This window comes from Syngnathoides biaculeatus, chromosome 18, assembly GCF_019802595.1.
Source record: "Syngnathoides biaculeatus isolate LvHL_M chromosome 18, ASM1980259v1, whole genome shotgun sequence".
NCBI lineage: Eukaryota > Metazoa > Chordata > Actinopteri > Syngnathiformes > Syngnathidae > Syngnathoides > Syngnathoides biaculeatus.
Genome location: NC_084657.1, coordinates 15,531,127 through 15,546,009, shown reverse-complemented (window position 1 = coordinate 15,546,009; position 14,883 = coordinate 15,531,127). Strand labels below are relative to the sequence as shown.

The following is a 14,883-nucleotide window of genomic DNA, read 5'->3' as shown; positions in this document are numbered from 1 at the left end:
ACTGATTGGCAATTCGGATCAAGCCGTCCCTGTATCCGTGTAACTCTGTCTCATCCAGCAAAACAAAACTTTAAAAAATGCCAAAAGGTGTCCGGGCAGTGCGACGGTGTCGCTCTCCGCATACAGTGTTGACATTTGCTGTACACGACCTCAGTCAGAACACGTGGATTAGTCGAAATCCCGAGCTTTTCCATTGACCGACTGCTGATAATGCCACGCATGTCTGCACATTCCATATTTGCATGAAAGTTGAGTGGGCCGTGATGTGGATTTTGCTAGCAGAGTTCATTTTCTTTTCTGTCAGCTCTCACTGCAAATAAATTACATTTTCTTGTCTGTCTTTGTTATGTGCAAATATTCGAATATCTGCCTCCAAAACTATTAACTTCAGCTTTTCATTGTATGAGATGATCCTAGGCGCCGCAGTGGTGCAACTGGATAGAACGTTGGCCTCACAGTTCTCAGGACTGGGGTTCAAATCGGTGCGGAATTTGCATGTTTTTTCCCCCTTTGCCTGCGCCGGTTTCCTCCAACGTGCCGAAAAATATCATGGTTCTGTAAACTGAAGACTCTCAATTGCCCGTAAGTGTGTGACTGAATGTGTGTGCGAGAAGATGGTGTCACGCGCCATCAGTGAGGGGAGGACCCAAATGAAGGACTCCGAGACAAAGCCATAATGTCCAGTGGGTTTTATTTCAGAAGCAGCGTTCGCACCCGGTGACCCGGTGCAAACTCAATGAACTGGCAAAACCGTGACAAAAAACTCCAATATAAATACAATTCAATTAACATGCCGAATGCGCAACAGCTGTGACGAGTGCCAGAGAGGTGGCACCGACCAGAGCGGTGACCGGGCCGCGCCCCTCCTGGCAGTCCTCCAGCCCCGCTCGTGACAAATTGTTTCTATGTGCCCTACAATTAGCTGCTGATCAATTCGGGGTGTGCCTTACAGCTCGCCCGGGAGATTGTGCGTTTGCTACCCTAGTGAGGATAAGCGGAACAGAATATGAATGAATGATAAAATACAAAATACGATGCATGTTTTAAGATGTGATACATGATATTTAAAAATATAATATGATTTAATACAATATGATCCAAAACAGGCAGCACGGTGGAACAACTAGAAAGCGTTGACCTCGCAATTCTGAGGACCTGGGTTCGATCCTAGACCCGTCTGTGTAGAGATTGCATGTTCTCCCCATGCCTGCGTAGGTTTTCTCTGGGCACTCTGATTTCGTCCCACATCCCAGAAACATCAAACATTAATTGGACACTCTAAATTGCCCCTAGGTGTGATTGTGAGTGCGATTGGCTGATTGTCTCTCTGTGCCCTGCGATTGGCTGGCGACCAGTTCAGGGTGTACCCCGCCTCCTGCCCGTTGACATCTGGGATAGGCTCCGGCATTCCCCGCGACCCTTGTGAGGATAAGCGGCTGAGAAAATGGATGGATGGATGAAACACAATGTACAATTAATGATAAACAATTTACTGTAGTAAGAGAATAAACACCATATTGCATTATATGATGTCATACAATACAAAGTTATCTGCAGTAATGAAAGGCCTTTACAGGTCCAATAATATACACGTATCTACAGTAAAATATACACTTGTGTAATACACACGAAGTTCCTCTTTCATTTTGATATTTGCGCAAGGTCAAGGAAGAACTTTATCATCCCTGCGGGGGAACTTTATCACAGCAGCAAAACAAAACAACCCCACACAACAGCAACTAAAATAAAATAATAGATAGCTAGACGGGTGCAATTTATTGCTCCGGCTGCTCATACAAAGCTAGCAGCCGTTAAGCGGGCTCCGTGTCGGTGAAACGATAACCGTCATCGTCAGGATACTTAATAAAATCCAGCGTGGCAGAGATGGTAAGCGTAAGCATTGACCTTTTACTGGGCTAATTAGTATCGACTGGCCGGTCAGAGGAGACCGATCAATTGACACTCACATCCAAGGCCCGTTGGCTCTAGTCCGGATTCGCTTTATGCCCACCCTGGTTGTACTGTATGCAGATTGTAAACTCCGGTGATAGATAGAGATCATATCAGGCCTAATACAAAAATGACAAATGCTCAGTTTTCAGAGGTATTTATTTATTAATGAGAAAAGTACCGCATTTTCTAAAATTAAATAAACTATTCAAAACATGGTCAAAAGTGTACAGGCTGAAAAATGTAAATAAAACAAAGTCAATGTAAACTACACAAATACAAATAATATTCATCCATCCATCTATTTTCTTAGCAACTTATCCTCACGAGTGTTGCGGGGAGTGCTGGAGCCTATGTCAGCTGTCAACGGGCAGGAGGCGGGGTACACCCTGAACTGGTTGCCAGCCAATCGCAGGGCACATGAAGACAGACAACAGTCGCACTCACAATCACACCTACGGGCAATGAATGTTAAATGTTTTTGGGTTGTGGGAGGAAACCGGAGTGCCCGGAGGAAACTCACACAGGCACGGGGGAAACATGCAAACTCCACACAGGCGGGTCCGGGATCAAACCCGGGTCCTCAGAACTGTGAGGCCAACGCTTTACCAGCTGATGCACCGTGCAGCCGTAAACCAAATTAAAAATTAAAACGTCAACTGTAAAAAAAAAAAAAAAAAAAAAATTACAAATCATTTATCACAGAAATTGTAATGTTAATATGAACATGTAAAACAAAATATATAAAGAATAATAAAACAACAAATACACATATAAAAAATGGAACCACCAAATAACTAAAATTCCATGTGTGATAATATATAAAATGTTAAAAAACCCAAGAAAGTAACAAATAAAATGAAAAAAAACTTGAACATGTAAAATTGTAAAATAAACAACAAAAATGTAATTATGCAATCATAACTAAAATTGTGAAAAAAAATGTAAAATGTTAGAAATAGTCTCAAAATAAATAAGCAACAACAAAAAAATACACGTAAAACAAACTCCTTGCATAAAAATAGACCTACATGTCATATCCCCACAGGTATCGTACCAGTAAGTTCAAATAATAATTTGCACAAAAAATAAAAAAATTTGAAACAGTAACACCTTCCTAACAAAGCACATAAAGTCTTTTCTGTCTGCATCTTTTGCCTTATTTTACATGGATATTTATTACCTTGAAGCAAACTGCATACCTTTATTCAGAGCCTGCATTTGTCTTTTTTTTTTAAATACTAAAATTGGGTCTTATTATAAATTATATGGCAGAGTGAGCAGAACTATAAAGTTGCTTTTGAAGTTCAAGATGTTTCCAGCTATCCGTTGCCCTGCGGTAATGTGTAACGATGCACCTAAACATTACAAAATCAGCGAGGTGCAAAGCTAGGTGGAGGTGAGGCCAAGATTATTCCGGGGGAGGTCCGAGCGAGTTCCCGTCGGATCAGAAAGTGAAAGAAGATTGCAGGGGAGAGCGAAGAAAAAAAAGACACCTCATTCCACCTTTCTTTTTGACGACTCTGTTTGACGTGTTTCATAGCCATCGTCCAACTTTATCTCGGAACATCACGGTTGACATCGGTTTCTGTCTGACAACACTCCCAAGAAAAATACTGTATTTTTGAGTTTTTTCATTTTTTTCTAGACAGGTTTAAAGACTTTGCTGTTTGCCTTTGAAGATAATGTTCACTATGTCAACGTGACACATGGAAATCATCCAGAATAAAATAAATCAGGATGCTAAACTAATGTAGCGTTGAGATTGCACAGCCCACGACAATGTTAAAGGTCAAGTGTCATCCCTATAAACGTTCTAAAATAGATATTGTAATGGAAAATACATATAACATTATTCACATTAATGTCTATACGAAAATATAAATATGAGCGGAGAGCGCGTCATCCATGCGCAAAGTTGCGGAAGTCTTATTCGACATCCAAGTGGTCGCCATATTGGCTGCATCTTCTGTCCGTGACATCACACTGGGACATTCGCCATTGAAAACACACTCTGGCCCCTACTATGGGGGACGAACACGCCCCTTCGGACACGGAAGCTCTTTTCGAAGAAGAGAACATCTCACAACCGAGTGAAGTGACCGGGGAAATATTACCCTATCGTTTTGAGCCATATTTAGATGATATGCGGATCACAGCTCAACCACGTGCGGCCAAACCACCTCACCGCCCAATCCACCTCCACGGCGGCAATGAACAACGGCAGCCGCAAGTGACAACGCGGCCGCCCGTGAGCGACGATGACAGCGTGCCCAAAGCGCCTCCCCGTCTAATTCAATTCCATGGTGGTGATAAAAACAACGCCGCCCGTGAGTGACGACGACACCGCGGCCAAACCGTCTCGCCGTCTGATCAACCTCCGCGGCGGTGATAAAAAAAAAAACAAAAAAACGCAGACCGCTAGTAACTAGTATAAACTTACGAGACCGCTTGAGTGCGCTACTGCCCTGTACGTCACTTCCTGCTTCTTCTCGAAAACAAATCCCTCGAGAGGATTTTCATGGCGGGAGTTACAAAAAGCCATATACGTCAAAATCATGTTTTGTGGTGAAAAAACGGATGGCTCCATACCAGCTGCCGCTTTTTCATTTATAACATACTAAAAATTATGCATGTCATGAAAGTGCACCTTTAAGCAGTAAAGCATTAGCTCTCTACTCACTACTCCAAACATTGAAAGGCAAAAAAGGCAATCTTAGTTCACGGACAGTCGGTATGCACGTAAAGACAATGGGCCTGATTTTGTGCTGATTCTGTCAAACCCCAGAAATCTGAAGTCTTACAACAAGATTATCCGATATGGGTGTCCAAAGGTTTGATGTGGTTTTAAGACTACACTTGTCCTAATTTGAGCGTTCGAAACAGGTGGACAGTCTCAAAGAGGCCACATATTGGCAAAACATCCTTTTGTAGTATTTGGAATGTCATATTGTCTCTAGGGTGCCTCGGTAAATGTAACACCCACACATTTCCAAGTTCCAAGCGTTTTTCTGCAAAGAGGCAGAAATTAGGTCAGTCAAATGTCTCGAATTTGTCTTGTCTCGTAGCAAGCGAAGATCTCCACCGAAAAAAAAAAAACGTTAGTGACGCCTCTCGCCACCCCAGGATGCCGCCCTAGACTCCCTTCCACACGGTCCATATCAGAAACTGCAACTGGTTGCATAGTGTTCAGTTTTATCTTCATTAAGTTAAGACTTTTGACATACTTGTTGATAGCCGGAGGCCGTAGCTGCACTGTTTACAGAATTAGTTAGCCTCCCGGCAATGAGTTCATCCATTGATGCCTGCTGAGATGAGATCCCTTGAAAAAAAACAACAACAACATCAAAAAAAAAAAAAGAAACTTCTACAACTATTTGGACCTTTTCACTATGTAAACTTGAAGGCTTACGGGGTAAAAAAAAAAAAAAAAAATCCTTTCCATTCCGCTTTGATTATGTTGCGGACGTATCGATTGAAAGCAAATAGCGCATCCTTCTCTTCCTCCTGGGTGTCCGCTCCTATCGAGGCAAATTCCCAGAGTATTTGCACCTTTTTCACCCTGTGCGCGTAAGGCCGGCCTTATCTTTCCCCCTTTGGAGATGACTCACTCCTCCCGTGCGTGTGCAACGCAACGATCGTCTTCTCGTCAACCAGTAATAAGCCACGTCCGCGCCGCCCTTAAACCACCGGGCAACGAGAACATTAATATTCCCGTCATCTCGCGCGCGTGACGCTCACTCCTCCGCATTAGTGAGCTGCTTAAATGCGCTCTGAGATTGGTCGCGCAACATGTTCTTGAGAAATCAGATGCGTGACGGGTGGAGGAATTGTGAGATGTAAAGGGGGTGAGGCTGGGGGGGTGGGGGGGGAATCCATGTGGCAACACCTCAGTTTGTTGTCGAGCTTGTTGTTCAACAGGAAAAAGAAAGCTGTCAAGTCACATTTGTATGAAATTTGCTTGGTGCTCCTTCACCAGTTCAAAGGGCTTTTTGAAAAAAGATGTGTGTGTGTGTCCCCCCCCCCCCCTCGCCACCTCGCCTCTCTCTCTTGACAGAGACGGGATGCACTCTGAAAGGGACAAAGTCAAGGACGAGCTCACAAGAGCGCGTCGGCGCCGCAGACAAGAGCACTCTTTAAACATGGCAAGAATCTGCAAATAATTGGCATAGAGTGTGGGGGGGGGGGTTGTATTTGGACATAAAGGCCCCCCAAAAATGGAAGCAAAACACTCAAAGCGGGGAGGGTCATCGAGCATCAACACCGGTCATCGAGGAACTGTGAACTCATGCTACATAAATAACTGGTTAAATCAATAAATATCTTCATATGAGGCTCACCGAAGGTAGATTGGTGCCCTGACATGCAAGTATAATTTGTTCTATGACCACACTCGTAACTCAAAACACTTGTATCACAAATCATCTGTCCTCATTGAAAAGAATGTTCATGACATGAACCATTGAAGCCTCCAAAAAAACAGCTTTTATAATCTTCTTTTGATAAGAAACATATCACTCCACATCCTGCGCCCCTTGTGAGGATAAGCGGCTAAGAAAATGGATGGATGGATGAATATTGTTGAACATGAAAAGATGTGGAGCAGTTTACTAAAAAGGTTTTCATCTTCCAGGGCGTCACATTTAAGTCACTTATCGCTAATGGAAGCTATTAAAAACATAAAAATGCATTTAGAGTGTTTGTCGTGAGCAAGACTTGCCAAGAGGGGCGTGGCCACGTCACTGCTCTGGGCGGTGACACTTGTCACCGCTCACAGCTGCTTCACATTGGGACTGTAATTAGACGGGCATTTAAGTTGGAGTTTTTGCCAGTTTATTGCCTTGCATTAGAGAGTTGCATTCACTGCCCGTGGGACGCTCCGCTTCTACGTGTAAGTTGGAGTAACCCTAGTCACAGCGATTCTGTGCCCTTTTGTTTGATCCTGTCGTGTTGAGTTGTGAGCTTGCCCCACTGTCATCGGACTTTGCTGCACGTCTTTTGGATCCCGCCTAGCCTAGCGTTTCTGTACCTCTGCCTTGTCGAACCGCTACACCGTGTATGACCCAGTTTCCGGAATAAACGACATTGAACCGTATGCCTCTGCCTCGAAGTCCTGCATTTGGGTCCGCCCTGTACCGGAGGTTCGTGACAGTGTTGAAGATTGGGGTCCATTTTAAAGGGCCTGTATTGTGAATATTTAGACCTCCAAAGAGTGACTCTCTAACATGGACTTAGCACAAAAGTATCAATTTCATAAAAAAAAAAATCATTGGTTTTATCATGCGAGTGTCCAGATTTTAATTCTTATTTCATATTTATTGAGCCAGAGACAAAATTACATCACAAAGACTAGAAAAAGTTGATTTGACAAGGGCGATATAATCAATTGTGATTTATGCAAAAGTATTAGTTATTAAGGTACTCTACTTGAAAAATGTAATGTTTGACCTTAGTAATTTTTCATCAGCTGCTGGAAACAAAATTGCTCTTTGTGTTGAATTCATTAAATTGGAGGGTTTGAAATGCATTTTCATCCAATTAAGAGGCTCTCGGAATGTAGTTAATTGATGCAAGTACAAAATAATGGACCATAAAAAAGAGATTTTGGGCATTTCCATGATGAATTATTAAGATTGCAGGGGGGAGTAACGGCTCAATGCAAATTTTGACTGATTGATTATTTACCGGGAAACGACTCTGACTTCGACAATTCTCATTCAAAGCCACATCGAGGACACAAATCTTGCATATGAATGTATTTCAATGCTAAAAGTCATGAATTATGTACAGAGAAATGAAGGAAAATGCAATCTTAATGGATTTGACAGAAGCGCGCTGACATTCCCCGCGTTTTGCTTTCACTCCTGGATAACCTGAAAAGTTTTTTTGGGACTCATCCGAGTTGTTTTTGGTCAATCAGGACGGGCGTCTTCATACTTTTGTCTCTACTAGCTTATGCAAAGGCTGTCAGTCAGTGGACCTGAATTCGATGCAGTCTGGCAGGGAGAACAGAGCGGGCAGGACAGTCCATTAAGGGGTCAAACCAGAACTGTCAGATCCTCATCTTACTTGAGGCCACTGACACGTCGTGTGTGCGGGTTTGAGATTTTATTGGTGTTGGCATAAAAGTGGCGGCAGGCAAGTGGCGCGCCGCGATTGGCTGAAGTGCTGAAGGTGACCACGAGCTAATTGCCGTGAAGATCACTGCAGCCGCCGGCGTCGAGGGATTTGCACCGGCAAATAAATGTAAAGCCAAAACACGGAAGTGAAGGTGAAATAATTCATTAAAATGAGAGTTGCAAAATAAACTATCCATTAACCGAAATGGAGAAAATGAAGAGTGTGAGGAGATTGAATTACACACGTGGCGGATTGCTAATATCAGGAGGGCTGTTAAAATCGCCGCCATCGCTGAGGATTTTATATCTTGACCAGTATTTATGTTTTATTTCTCACGAGAATTGCCCGAGCGATGACACGCTAGGAACGAGAACGCTAATAAACGTAAATTGAAAGGCAAAGTGTCCCGAATGAGCTGAAAGATGCGACATTGGTAGGCTTTGTGTCGGGCGCGAAATATGGAAGGAGGGGGCGAATATGTCAAATGTATCTGAATGTTATTGGATGAAATTATGGAATAAAAAATGTTTCTGGATTCAGGGGGAAATTCAACCAGAGGTGTCCTAAATCAGTTGAACATTTTGAATTTGCAATGGTTTGAATTGGTTGGGAAGGATGAAGTTAAAAGCATCACATTTCGATATTATTTTTGAGCAATTTTGTGGTGCTGGAAAAAGTGGGTAATGTGCAAAAATAGTTCCATCGATATCCGAAATTAGTTTCAATTAAGAATAGTTCCAATCAGTTGAGAAATGTGGAAGAATGAGATATTTTTGTACAATGTCGCTATTCATTTCAGATGTTAAATATGAAAATGTTGAATTCTAAGAAAGTGAAAATGTGAGGAATTGCATTTTGTCACAAATGTAACAAACATTTTGAAATTAGAATCATTTGAGTCATAGTTGAACAAGTAAACGTTTACAGAACGATGAGTTCAATTGGAACAATGTGAATTTTGCTCTTCACCAATGAATTTATCCATCGAAATTCTTCACTGCTTATCCTCACGGGCGTCGCGGGGAATGCTGCAGCCTATCCAGGCTGTCAATGGGCAGGAGGTGGGGTACACCCTGAACTGGTCACCAGCCAATCGCAGGGCACAGAGAGACAATAGCCAATCGCACTCACAATCACACCGAGGGGCAATTTAGAGAGTCCAATTAATGTTGCATGTTTTTGGGATGTGGGAGGAAACCGGATTCCAATTTGTCACAAATGTGACAAACCTTTTGAAATCAGAACCGCTTGAGTCACGGTTGAACAAGTCGAGGATTACAGAACGACGAGGTCAATTTGAAAAATGTGAATTTTGCTCTTCACCAATCACATATTTATATATTTATGACTTATTTTATAGAATTTTCTTTTTATTCATCAAACACAAACGCAAACAGCTAACTAAAATGTGAAATAATTAAAATATGAATTAAATAAATGGTTCTTTAATGAGTTCCAATTGTGAATTATAATATCAATTGAAATACTTTATTCCAGGGGCAGTTTCATATATCTGCCACTTTTTCAGCCCACAAGAAAGCGCAGCGAGCCGTCCGCAGCGCTGAAGGCGACTCGAGCGGCGCCCCTAAAGGCCTCAAATGTCACTGCAACTCCAAGTCTTATATGGGAATGTACAGTTTCTGATCGGTGGGGACGGGGGCTACGAGTTTGGGTCCTTTGGGAAATTACACTCCAATTGTTTCCCGCTTTGGGAATGAATCCTCTCTGTTCCAACCACACATATCTCCCCCCCCCCCCACCCCACTCCACCCCACACCCCCACCGATTGCGATATGTCCCCGCTGGTATTAATATGTCCTCCTTCCTGCAGGGGTGATTTACACGGCAGGCATCCTGGACTGCGAGAGCAAGGATTCCTATTGGCTGACGGTGCACGCCACAGACAGAGGGGTCACGCCGCTGTCGGCCTCCGTCGAGGTCTTCATCCAGGTAGGATGCGCGCGCTCTGCATGACAATGGGAGCCTCCACAGTGCAGGCTGTGCTCTTTTGTGTACCGGCATATTGCGCACTCGCCGGCCACAACATTACAGTACCGCGGAAGCGCATTCGTCAAAAACACCTCTACGCGCTGAAGTAGACGGCAGCAAAGTGTCTCGCCAGGTACTTTATATGGACAACGCTGCCTCGAGTTGCAAGGTTAATTTGCTCCGTGACCGCGCTAATATATCAAATCAGCTTTTCACTGTTAAATGAATGGGAATGTCATTAATCCGTTCCAGCAATTGCGAAGAACAGCAAATATTGTTGTAATGGGTATTTTAATCAAGACACGTAGCATTCTATATGATTGTACTCTATAACAACAAGAGTTATAACATGATTAAACAGAATGTAAGGAATTATACCCTTTGTGTATCAAGATTTGACACTGCAATTAAATTAATTGTGATGACCTTTTACGTGTGCCCACCTTGGCCACCGGGAGGCAATTAAAGAGACACAAAGAAGAATGGTAGTTCTACTACTACCACTACGCTGTGTGTCTCTGTACCTTTATGTATATGTGAAGTCACTGATGGTGTAGTGGTACACACGCCTGTCTTTGGTGCGGGCAGCGTTGGATCAATTCCCACTCAGTGATGGCGTCGATATCTTCCCTGCGACTGACTGGCGACCAGTTCAGGGTGTAGTCTGCCTTTTGCCTGAAGCTAGCAGGGATAGGCTCCAGCTTTCCTGTAACCCTTGTGAGGTTAAGCGGCTTAGATAATGGATGTGCATATTTTTGTATATATATATATATATATGTACACATGTAAAAGTGTTTTGTATAGATGTACAGTATACAGAGTATTGGGGTTTACAGTATGTGTTGAGCTCAATCATCAGAGCATCAGCATCCATATGTGGGGTTGTGTTCTGTTTTTTGTATTCCTTTTTTTGTGTGTGTGGGGGGGGCTATGCTATATGAATAACCTACAATTGTAACAACATGATTTAAGTAAACAAATCCACTGATGCCTCGGTTCTCGAACACAATCCCTTCCAGAAAATGGTTCAAAAAGTGTATTGTTCAAAAACCGAATCGATGTTTCCCATTACAATTAATGGAAAAAGAAATAATGAGTTCCAAGCCGAAAAAATTTGGCTTTTTAAAGCATTTTTTAAGCTTTTCCTGATAATAAACTGCAAAGAAAAAATACATGTGTAGTTTAAATACTTTATATGATAAAATAATTTAAGAAATATATTTATTTTTTGCTTAGTAGTAGAGTGTGCTAGGCTGGGAGTGCATTGCTGTATCTGTAGCGACTCAGCCCCCAGCCTTGTAAACTTTTTTTTTTTTACAAACAAAAGTGCAGAACAACTTTAAACAAACAATAATGAGCGGGGGAAAACATTTCTTTGAATGATTGCGGGTTAATACGAGATGATGAGAATGCGATGAGAAGGAAAACAACAGTCACTACTGGGACATGACTGTGTACAGAGGCCGCCTTATACAGAATAACAAAAGTGCGCTGATTGTGCCACGCCTTTTGTCATTTCCGGATTTTTTTTTTTCCGTGGGGGGGGCATTCAAATAGACAATAACAAAGCCTGTCGTGGGTGGGTCAGCTGGTAGCACGGTGCGCATTATGTTATTTCCGCGTTTTTTAGCCGTCGTGGGGATTCACAACATAGCGCGTCGTGGGTTAGCTAGTCTGGCCGCGCGCAATTTGTTATTTCCGGTTTTGTTGGGGGTGTTCGGTACCGATTTTTGTTTGAAAACAAGCAAAAAGATCTCGCAACTTTCGTTCGAAAACGGGGACGCTCGAAAACCGAGGCTTTACTGTATAGAGTACAAGAGGTAGGACTAAACATACATTTAAACTTCTTCCAATCCCTTTAAACATGTCAACTGTGCCGATTGAAGAAATTAATGATGTTCTTTTCATCCGATTTAATTATTATATCTCTGCCTTGTTTATATGTTCAGTAAAAAGCAATCAATGAGAATGTGACTCAGTAAAATGCTGAAAAGATCTCATCTTGGAGCAGACGCAAGTGTTGGCTTCTGATGGACTCGTATGACGATCTGTTCGGCCGCGTAGCTTTCTCCAGAACTCCGTTTGTGTTGCGGGTTTGAACACGTGAGCTAATCGGCACGTACTTCGTTGTCCCCCTCAGCATTCAGCACAAATGTGACAAATTTGGGTGACTTTGCGGAATGGCAGTCTTGTTGTTTTATCTCCGAGGCGTGATTGGTTGCCCAGAAGCACAACACACACCCACTAACGCGACGTTTAATCAGACACAGGTGCTCCTCAATTACCCGCTCGAGCGTCTCGGCGCCGTGTCCCTCGCGGCCCACGCTCGGAAAATATTCCGCACACGTGCACGCCAAAGTAGAATGCATTGTGGCTGTGACATGTACTGCATGCTGGACGTGGTTGATTGTGAGATAAATGCCTTAAAGCGTATTACAAGAAAGTCAACATTTCACACCAGAAAAAAAAAAGATTTGATTTTGTTCTTTTTAATGTTTCATCATAACACATTACGCATCATATTTCACTCTGTTTTTATATTATTTTTGCTGTAAAATAAACTGAATTCAGAAAAATCCAGCAATCAAAAATGATAATTATTTGCACTAAGTGATGGAAAAATAACATCAAATATATAATATATTTCAAAATGTTTGGCTCATGTCGGTAAAAAAAAAACTGCCTTTAACAATATTTTTGTTGCTCTTTATAATTATTATGAAAATAGGAAGGTACTGTAATAAAATCTGGCTTTTGATTTTTTTTTTTCATCAGTGTCAAAGTTAAATAAAAATAAAACACAAAAGAATACTGTACATCATCTAATAAAAATTCTGCTGACATAGGTAATAAAATAGATTTAAAACTGCTGCTGTATAGACAAATATTTTCTTTGATCATGTTATGGTTGGTAATAAGTATGAACCGATTACTATTTTATATTATTGAAAATAATATAAAAATAACCATAAAAAACAAAAATGTTTTTAAATAAATTAAATTAGCTCCAGTAAAAAATATTTTTACATCTTTTTTGCTTATGTGGGTGGTTAAAAAAAATGCACCAAAATACATCACAGTGACATCCTGAATGAGAGCATCAATTAAAGTTAATCTATTTTTTAAAATAATAACAAATGTTGGCAAGTGTATCTAACAGACCTATTTGTCCTCTCATCAGGTGGAGGACGTGAACGACAACGCGCCGCTCACCTCGGATCCCATCTACCACCCGTCGGTGATGGAGAACTCGCCCAAGGACGTGTCGGTCATCCGCATCCAGGCGCAGGACCCCGACCTCACCGCCACGCCCAGCCGCCTCAGTTACCGCATCACCGCCGGAAACCCGCAGAACTTCTTCTACATCAACCCAAAGACAGGTCAAATACATTTATATTACAATGTTGCATGATAGCCTGATATAAAAAGTATATAAAGTCGATACACCCCTGTTCAGATGGCAGATTTTTGCGATATACATAAACAATGAGATCAAGATAAATAATTCTACCATCAATGTGACCTATAACGTACAAAAACATTAAATCTTTTTTTATTTGGAGCTGAATTAATTTGCTTGCACAAGTGTGCACACCCTATAAGAAGTTCAGCTGTTCTAATGGGCTTTTCCTGATGTTTTTGTGTGTGTGCGTGCGTGCTTAATTATGTAATAATATGACATGACTGACAATTAAACTTAAATGTGAAATATTTATTTGACAAAATTCTTTTCAATTCAACAACGTTTCACTGCATTTAATTGTCGATTTAATGGTGTTGACGCCACAGAATGTAATCTGTCACGGTCCCTCCATCACGGAGGTGCTGAGCGGGATCAGCGATTTGATTGGTCAGCAGGCAGCAATCACAAATAGTCTGATCCAGGGTCAAACTGTCACCAACATGAAAACCTCAACTACACAGGGAAAGTTTTAAGTCAAAATACAGAAGTTAATATTAGTCTGCATGTGGTGTGTTGTGATTTGCCACAGGGGTTAGAACCCCCCACCCCACCCCACCCCCACCCCCGCCACACCCCATCTGAGCCCAGTCTGCGTTGTTGCTGCCGTTATCGCTTGCTCATTCCCGTCCGTATTGACGTCCCTGTCGCCTGATAAATGGACTTTTACTGCAGCCAGCGCCGCCTCCCGAGCAGGATCCTATTAAAGCGGCAGATTGATATGATAGGCATGTTATCACCGCACGACGGGACTTTTGTGTGTTTGTCGGGAGTCCTGGAACTTTCCCCGTGTCCTGGGCGGAACTGATTGATGTGCGCAGTCCAACCCCCGACGTTTTGATTTGTAGCGTGTGTGTGAAGCCAAGCGCAACATAAGATTGAAGCGCTGCTCTTTGCTTTCGGGCCGGTGACAATCCCCCTCAGCCACCACTACCACCCCAAAACCACTTATAACCCCCGCCACCTAAACTCCCGCTCATCCTCCTCCTCCGCCTCATTTTCTTCCTCTGCGGGGGAGCAAACACAACAGATGAGTGTTGACACAAGGTCTAAGACGGAGGGAAAGCTTCCTGCTATGTTTGTGTGTGTGAAGGTGTGCGCGCGCGTGTGTATAGATATCATTTTTATTATTATTATTATTAGATTTTTTTTTTAAATGGATCTTCCATGGGAACTACTTTGTATACGCGGATTCATGTCATGAAAATCCAGTTGTGGGACAAAAATGAAATATTGTAGTCTATATGTATTTGTGTAGTGATTGTTTAGTCTCTGTGTGTGTGTGTGTCACTTTTGTAGTATTCATCGTGTGTGAGATGGTGTCAGAACAGGAGAGTGACTGGAGTTGTGTGTGTGATGATCCT

General features: G+C 42.3%; 1 protein-coding gene across 16 annotated transcripts in view; it reads left to right on the top strand.

Moving 5' to 3' along the window:
- Positions 1-14,883, top strand: part of LOC133491384 (protocadherin Fat 3-like) — a 75,665-nt gene that overhangs the window by 11,771 nt on the left and 49,011 nt on the right. For all 16 annotated transcript variants that reach the window (XR_009792396.1, XR_009792397.1, XM_061802403.1 and 13 more), the window contains 2 exons: positions 9,902-10,020; positions 13,241-13,439. Coding sequence is in view for 14 of the 16 variants with exons in the window: in XM_061802403.1 (XP_061658387.1) it covers positions 9,902-10,020; positions 13,241-13,439 (318 nt within the window). In the remaining 2 variants the exon portion in view is untranslated. The remainder of the gene's footprint in view (positions 1-9,901; positions 10,021-13,240; positions 13,440-14,883) is intronic.